This window comes from Chrysochloris asiatica, unplaced genomic scaffold (genome assembly GCF_000296735.1).
Source record: "Chrysochloris asiatica unplaced genomic scaffold, ChrAsi1.0 scaffold00033, whole genome shotgun sequence".
Classification (NCBI taxonomy): domain Eukaryota; kingdom Metazoa; phylum Chordata; class Mammalia; order Afrosoricida; family Chrysochloridae; genus Chrysochloris; species Chrysochloris asiatica.
Window position 1 is genome coordinate 17,032,081 of NW_006408551.1, and position 8,996 is coordinate 17,041,076.

The 8,996-nt window shown below is 37.6% G+C and overlaps 1 protein-coding gene across 1 annotated transcript in view; it reads left to right on the forward strand.

Moving 5' to 3' along the window:
• The window catches only part of HELB (helicase (DNA) B), a 51,040-nt gene extending 48,663 nt beyond the window's left edge, over nt 1–2,377 (forward strand). The window contains exon 13 of the mRNA XM_006859611.1: nt 2,273–2,377. Within this exon, the coding sequence (XP_006859673.1) occupies nt 2,273–2,377 (105 nt within the window). The remainder of the gene's footprint in view (nt 1–2,272) is intronic.
• The last annotated feature ends 6,619 nt before the right edge of the window (nt 2,378–8,996 follow it).

Here is an 8,996-nt window from a genome sequence, read left to right on the forward strand (position 1 = left end):
GGCATCTTCAGGGGTTATCTGTGGACTTAATACTTAGATGGGTATGTATTTTGGTATTTTTTATGCTTTCTGAATGCCTCCAGGTAGATGTGATCAGGAAATGGGCTTCCCTTTTCACTCTTCTTCCTGAGAAGGTTCAAGATAAGATACCACTATTGGTCATTTTGACGTAATTTAGGATTTAATTTTCGACTTATTTCCTCTTCTGTCTGCTTGTCTTGCTCCACAATCCCCGTTCAGGCCTTTTTTCTAGTTGTAAACAGTTCAGGGCCAGCTGTGGCCGTTTGGTTCTAATTGGAAACTGTTTAAATTTCGAGGAGATCTGTGCGTATGCGTAGTAGAACCCTCCGAGGGTGGGGCTGGGGTGCCCACTAGCTCAAGCACCCCTATAATCACCAGAATGGAGGTGCGCAGACAGTAAGGGACCAAGGAACAGATAACAAAAGAAAAGAATGTCCATACCTTTATCTCAGTGGTTCTGCCAGGCATCTGTGGCCGCTCCGATCCTTCCCCCATGTCTCTCTGTCATTTTATCTCTTAAGATAAAAGGTGCTGCAGGCTATACTCCTGGCAGAAGACCCTGATCAGGGTACTGATGGGATTAAGTATGGTGGTGCTATTGTGAAGTGCCATCCGGTTGGTTCTGACTCAGAATGACCCTGAATAGAGTTTTTGAGGTGCAACTGGTGGTTTAAACTGCCCATCTTGCTGTTAGCAGTCCAGTGCTTATCTAATAGTGCCATACCAGGACTTCATGTCTTACCCTTATGCCTCTTAATGGTTGACCACATCAGATGACCTCATAGGGGATCATCACAGAACCACCAAACCACTGAAACTCATAGCTCAGCAAAGCTGACATATGTTTTTCAGGGAACAAATTTCCATCCGTGACAAACCCAAAAAACAAACCTGTTGCCATCAGTTAATTTCGATAGAGTAGAACTGCCACATAAGATATCCTAGGTTGTAATAGCGTAGTGGTTACGAATTGGGCTGCGAACCGCAAGGTCAGCAGTTTGAAACTACCAGCTGATTCGTAGGAGAAAGATGAAGCTTTCTGCTCCTGTAAGGATTAACAGCCTCGGAAACCCTGTTCAGGGTCGCTATGGGTCAGAACCGACTCGACAGCACTTAACAACAACAACAGTCTTTACCTAAGGAGCTCTGGTAGCGTAGTGGTTACGAATTGGTCTGCTAACCTCAAGGTTGGAAGTTTGAAACTACCAGGCATTCCACGGGAGAAAGATGAGGCTTTCTGCTCCTGTAAAGATTAACAGCCTTGGAAACCCTATACAGGATCATTATGAGTCGGAACTGACTCCACAGTACTTAACAACAATCTTTACCTTGGAGCAGCTGATAGTTTTGAGCTTTCAACCTTTAACTTAGCAGCTAAACTCTTAACTGTTATAACCAGAGCTCCTTTGAAAAGCTTGCAGCCTAGGAAACCCAGTGTGATTGATAGATTTCCTCTGTCCAGTTGTTGCTGTTGTTATGTGACATCAAGTTGGTTCTGACCCATAGCGACCCTGTATGCTGTTTCCGAGGAGCGACTAGTGAGCTTGAACAGCTGACTTTGTGGTTTAAACCAACTTTGTGGTCCAGCACCTTAAATCATAGTGCCACACCAGGACTCCACTCTGTCCTTTATGGTGGCTATTAGTTGGAATTGATCAGATGGTACGCAGCAAGAATACGTTTTGTGAAAAATGAATTGAATTGTCCTATTTGTCTCATTCCTCTATGATGGTGGAACTTCATGGTGACCAAATTCCCACTAGCATGTGCTTGGAAATCACCAATAGTACCAAGAATACAATTGTGGGGTTGCAATCTTTTGTCTTACCACACCGTGGGCATGTGACCTGTGTAATCCAACAGGATCCTGTGCCTGGAAGGGCCCCATGCTTGGTTGAATTCTCTGCTGTCGTCTTGGAATTTTTAAGTTTCAAACAATGTACTTGAAGTCTCATTTTGTAGTGATTATGAGGTGGACCCTGGCAAATCTATGGAAGTTAAACACATGAGCTCACTCAGAAAACTTAGTTGTTTGACATGCTAGACCCAGATGGTTCTACATGGTTCTCCATGGTGAACCAAATCAGCCCTAAACCTGTGTGGAGCTGACAGCCACTTCTTCAGGTCTGCTAGAGTCTCTCAAGGGTGTGGAAAAATCATGTCTTCTTCAGAAGCAGTCAGGAAAAATGAAGTCGAGGGTAGACTGACCACATTTTCAAAACATTAACTTTGTATTTCGTTTCTCTAACAGGTGGAAGAATCATCTCCGCAAGTGTCTTCCAGATTTCAGAATATGAAACTGAATAATTTAAGCCCCAGGCAACTTTTCAAGTCCACAGATAATCAAGAAAGTTAATTTGATTTCAGACTTCTCAAAATTACTATTTTATTTTTTTGGTATTTAAGGCAAAATGAAACAATAGCTTCAAAAAAATCAAGATAAAAGAGGATGTCTATGAGTGGAGTTTTAAGGTGTTTTAAACAAATTTACTCAAAGAAAGCTTGAAGAATTTCAACATTGGTCATCATGAGAACTCTAATAACACTGGACATAAATGTGGAGGAAGAGATGCTGTATTTAAAAGAAAAACTATTTTGTACTTTGAAAATATTGTCTTTTTAGGAGATGGTAACTGTCATAATCATTGTGGGTTGTCTCTGCCAGTGGGTTTGAGGTGATGGCAAAGGTAAACTGTAATTGTGTCTGTTGGTTTTGTTGACACATTCGGCATCGTGTCTGCTGTGGAATAGATAGATCACAAGCTGCCCTCCACTGCAGCAGTGTTGCCCTGCTTGGCATAGGTGGGACTTCTTCCTGGAAATGCCTTCCACACTATAAGAACCTTGTTTTGAATACATTACACTTTGGAATGTTTTTTTTTAAATGGCAGAATTATTTGAGTATTTTAGATTTTTAGTGTTAGATGGTAACAGGAAAAAATGCCCTTGTTCTCCCAATTTAAAAATATAGATTTATTAAGATACAGTTCACCCTCTGAAAGTATATAATTTAGTATGTTCAGGGCTGTACAACCATCATCACAATTAATTTTTAAACATTTTAATTAATCCCCAAAGAAATCCTAGGCCCTTTAATTGAAATTCTCTATCCCAAGGCAACCACTGGACTCCTGGTGTGGTGCTGTAGGATCAGCACTGGACCGTGAACCATTAGGTCGGCAGTTCAAACCCACGTACTGCTCCTTGGAAACTCTATACAGGGTCATTATGAGTCAGAACTGACTTGACATTCCTTAACAACAAGAAGACAACCACTAATCTACTTTCTACTCTATAGATTTGCCTATTTTGAACATATTTGGAATCATACAGTGTATGATTGTTTACTGACTTCTTTGGCTTAACCATTTCAAACTTCAATCATGTTGTTGAAGTTTGTGTTATGTATTGTATTCATATATCAATACATTTTTAATTGCAGAATAGTATTCCCTTTTATGGATATACCATATGTGGTTTATAAATTAATTAGTTGGTAGACATTTGGATTGTTTCTACTTTCTGAATATTGTGAATCATGCCACTTGTGAACATTCATGTATATACATTTGGACACGTTTTCATTTCTTTTGGATCAATACTTAGGTATTGAGTTGTTACGTTATGTTGTAAATCCATATTTAAACTTTTTAAGAAATTGTCACTCTTTTCCAAAGCAGGTACACTATTTAATATGACCACCTACTGTGGATATTAAGGAGCTGTGGTAGCGTAATGGTTGCAAGTCGGGTTGCTAACCTCAGGGTTGGCAGTTCGAAACTACCAATTGTATCATGGGAGAAACGTGAGGCTTTTTGCTCTCATAAAGATTTATAGCCTTGCAAACCCTATAAAGGGTCTCTGAGTCAGAATCGATTCCATGGCATGTCCCCACCACCGTGGATATTATTGATTATTGGTGTTAAGTGTTGTTGAGTTGGTTCTGACTCATAGTGACCCTGTACAGGTTTCCAAGGCTTTTACATCTTCGAGGGAGCAGAAAGCCTCATCATTCTGCTACAGAGCGGTTGGTGAGCTCGAACCGCGGACCTTGTTATTGAAGCTCAGTGCTTATCATGGAGCAGTGGATGAAGGGCCCCAATTTTTCCACATCCTTGCCTGTGCCATCCTTTTCATTATGACCATTGCAATGCTAAATCATGATGACTTTCATTTAGATTTCCCTGATAACCAATCATATTTTCTTATGTATACTGGTCATTTATATGTCTTTTTAAAATTATGTGTTTGTCTTTTAAAGAATTCTTAGATATTTTACATGAGAGTTTCTTATCAGATACATAGTTTGCAAAAATTGACTCCCATTCTTGTGATAGTCTTCACTTCCTTGAGGGTGGTTTTTTTGTTTTTTTTTTAAGGCAATGTGTCTATTTTTGTTGTTGCTGCTCCTTATACATCTGGTGTTATTATGTCTTAGAGACCTTTGCCTAGTCTCAGATCATGAAGATTCAATTCTATATTTTCTTCTAAGAGCTTAATAGTTTTAGCTCTTACCTTTAGGTCTTTGATCAGTTTTGAGTTATATTTCACAATGTAAAGATTCAACTTTGTTCTTCTGCATGTAGATATCCAGTTGTACCAACATCATGTGTTGAAGGGATCATTATTCCGTTGTTGAATTGTCCTGCACCTTTGTCAAAAACAAAATCAATGGGTGTTGAGTTCATTCTGACCCATGGTGATCTCTCGTGTGTTAGAGTAGAATTGTGTTCCATGGGGAGTTCAATGGCGGATATTTCTGAAGTGGATTGCTAGGTCTTTCTTCTAAGATATCTCTGGGTATACTTGAACCTCCAACTTCAAAGCAGCCAAGTGCACTAACCGTTTGCATCACCCAGGGATTGCTGTCAAAAGTAAGTGGACTCTAAACATGAGGGTTTCTTTTTGTAAGTGGACTCTAAACATGAGGGTTTCTTTTTGTACTCTCAGTTCTGGTCCTTTAATTCAGGTCTGTCCTTATGCTCAGACCACGTGACACCACACTGGAGCTTTTTAGGAAGTTTTGAAATAGTGATGCATAAGTTCTCTAACTTTGTTCTTATCTTTTTCAAAATTGGTTTGAAATTGTCACTCAGGACTGGATTGACAATTCTGGGTCCCTTCCATTTCTATGTGCCATTTACGATCAGCTTGTCAGTTTCTGCTAAGAAGCCACTCCTGGCACTTGGATAGGTGTTACACTAAATGCCTCTAAAGTGTATTGCCACCTTAGCATGTCTTTTGAACCATGATTTTGGAAGGCTTTTCCATTTCTTCTTTAATTCCAACAATGTTGCACAGTTTTCAGATTTTAAGTTTTAAACTTCTTAAGTTTATTCCTGAGTATTTTTTTTAATGCTTTTGTAAACAGAATTGTTTTCTTTATTTCATTTTTGGTCTGTTCATTGCTATTGTATATAAATAAAATTGGTTTTATGTAACAAATTTTTATGATTTGTTATGTGGTTTGCAAGTATTTTATTGAGGGTTTTTTTCGTTCAATATTCATAAGAGATATTGATCTGTAATTTTCTTTTCTTATGATGTCTTTGTTTAGATTTTGGTATCAGAGTAATACTGATTTCATAGAATGAGTTGGGAGGTGTTCCCTCCTCTTCTATTTTTTTAGAAGAGTTTGTAAAGAATTCATACTAACTTTTCTTTACGTGTTTAATAGAATTCAGCAATGAAGTTAACTGGGTCCAGGTTTTTCTCTATGGGAAGAATTAAAATGACTAATTTAATCTCTTGCTGTAAGTCTAGTCAGGTTATTCATTTTTTCCTGAGTCAATTTTAGTAATTTGTTTTTCTATGAATGTATCCATTTTATCTAAGTATTAATTTGTAATAATATACTTGTTCGTGGTATCCCCAAGGACAGGGAAATCCTGATGGTGTCATGGGTAAATTCTTGGCTGCTAATTGAAAAGTTGGTGATTTGAACCCACCCAGTGACTCTACTGGAGAAAGATGTAACCATCTGTTCCCGTAAAGATTTTAGCCTTGAAAACTCTGTTTTACTCTGTAAAGAACTGGAATGCAACTCAACAGCAATAGGGTACTCCGTTATTATTTCTGTATGGTTACTAGTAATGCTCTCCACCTCTTGTATGTCTGAGCTTAAAAATCGGAGTCTTCCATGTTTTATTCTTGGTCTAGCTGAAAGTTGTCAATTGTGCTGATCTAATCAAAGAACCATTTAAAAAATTTCACTGATTTTCTCTATTTTATTTATTTTTTTTCTAATCATTATTATTTCCTTCTATCTGTTTGGCTTAGTTTGGTTCACTTTTTTTTTTTTTTTTTATGTCGTAGGGTTAAAATGTTATGAGGTTATGTTGCCGGCTTGAGGTCTTCTTTTTTGAATTAACAGATATTAAATTTAGAACAATTTTAGATTACAGAAAAACTAAGCAAGTAATGCAGCAATTTCTGGCACAACCTACCACTCCTACCTCCTTGCCCTCAACCCAAACACACACACAGTTTTCCATTATAAACAAGGGGACTTAATAAAGTTCTCAGGAAAATTCTATTATCTTTTAATTCTATTTTTATCTGTGAACTTTTTTTTTTTTTTTTAATTTAAGGTTTTTATTGTGGATTGAGTGAAAGTTTACAGGGTGCAACATCAGTTTCACATTTAACCATTCATATAACTTGTTTCATTATATTGATTATAATCCCCTCCATATACCACAGTTAACAGTGTTTCTCTCTATCCTCTTTAGCTTATTTGGCGGGGGGGGAGGTGCGTGGAAAAACTTTGCCTTTTTGGACTTTACAGTCTCGGCTTCTAGGGAAGGTTTTTACATTTATCTGTGGATATCCAGGGCTCATGTATGAGATTACTAGCAAGCATACTGAATAATCAGATGAGGGCCAGTTTGCTATGTCTGCTAGGTGACCAAAGTCTGATCCTCAGAGCCTATGGTTTGGACAGTCTGCAACGCTTGGGCCCACAGGGTCTTGAGCTCCTGACCGGGTCTGCACTGTCTGCCACAGATTCCCCCTTATTTATTATTTGTTTAAAGGACGCTGCCTATCTTAGTCTGTGAACTTTTTGAAGCCCCCTTATATTTGTTATAACTAATGAATGAATATTGATACATTACTAACTAAATTTGGTTAATCTGTATTTTTTACCTTTCTATATCAACTTCGTAATCAGTTTTTTATACTTAGCTTCTAATTTATAATTACTGAGATTTGATTTGGCTGCACTGAGTATATAGATCATGTTGGGAAGAATTGACATATTAAACAATATATTTTTCTTTAAACGAGTATGGATAATTTCTTCATTTACTTAGATGTCCTTTAATGCCTTTCCTCAGTTTTGTAATTTTCCTTGAATAGAGTCTTTGTGTGTGTTATGTTAATGTTAGAGGTAGGGGTAAGGGTTAGGTTAGGGCCAGTAGTACGGCTTGTTCTAATTTTAGGGTTACAGTTATGTTTATTTTTATTTTATTCTTGAAATCTATTTGATTTCCTGTGAATTTGGAAGTTCTGTAACTACGCCAGCCCCTCTTTCTACTTTATGGGTATTTTTTCTTATTGTAAACTAGTATCTCTGGTTCCCTATTTTCTGTCTTGTACATTTGTTTTACTTTGGCTACTTCTATCTCTTGGTTAAGGAGCTCTGATAGCATAGTGGTTCTGAGTCGGACTGATACCTCAAGGTCAGTGGTTCGAAACTACTAGCCATTCCACGAGAAAAAGATGAGTCTTTTTGCTCCTGTAAAGACTTATAGCCTTGGAAACTCTATGCAGGGTCACTGAGTCAGAATTGACTCCACAGCATATACGTCCACCACATCTGGGTTGCATTCTGATTGTAGATTGTGTTATTGTCATGTTATGTTCATCTCTGCTTGTCTGCTGTTGTTAGTTCTCTTCCCAAAGAACCCTCTCTAATATTTTTTGTAAGGTTGGTCTGGTTCTTACAAATTTTTAAGTTTTCTGTTTATCTAAAAATGTCATAATTTCACCATCATATTTGAGGGACAGTTTTGCTGGTTATATGATTCTTGGTTGAAGTTTTTTCTTTCAGAGTTTTGTATCTGTCGCCCCATTGTCTTTTGGCCATCATGGTTTCTGCTGAGAAATCAGAGCTTAGTCTTATTATTTCTCCTTTGAAGAAGGTAACTTTTTGTCTTTCCCAAGTTGCTCTCAAGTTTCTTTCCTTGTCTTTGGTTTTGGAGAATTTGTTTATAATATGCCTTAGTGATTTTCTTGGAGTCTGTTTTCTGTTTGGGGTCCATTCAGCTTCTTGAATGCATATCTTCTCATTTTTCATGATGTTAGGGAAGTTTTCCTCCAGCAACTCTTCAACAATTTGTGTGTGTTTGTAGTGTGTGTGTGTGTCTTCCTGTCCTACAATTCTGACCACATATAAGTTATTCCTCTTGATGGTGCTCACATAATTCTTAGGCTTTTTGCTGTAATTTAAAAAAAAAATTTTTTTTTTCTGATTGCACATCTGCAAATGAATATTGAGAGACTTGTCTTCAAGCTCACCTATTCGATCTTCCACTGATTCAATTCTACATCTCTCTCCCTTCAATATATTTCCTATTTCTAAAAATTTGGTATTGCTCTTCTAGGTGTCTATTTGCTATTTTTGTATGGTTTCCAATATTTCAATTATTTTGTCAATTTATTCTTGTTGTTTTTTCCCCGAATCCTTTGAAGTTTTGTTGGTGTTCCCCGTAATTTCATCTGCAGCTTTCTTGATCATGCTCTCAATCCATTCAACTTACCTACATAGCTTTCTTCTGAAATCCTTTTCTGGTAGTTCTTACACCATTTTTTGGTATTATATTTTCTGTCTCTCTATTTGGCTACTTGTTTGAGCCACTCTATCTTGTTCTAAGGAGTTCTGGTAGCGTAGTGGTTACGAATCGGGCTGCGAACCTTAAGGTCAGTGGTTCGAAACTACCAGCCCCTCCGCGGGAGAAAGATGAGGCTTTCTA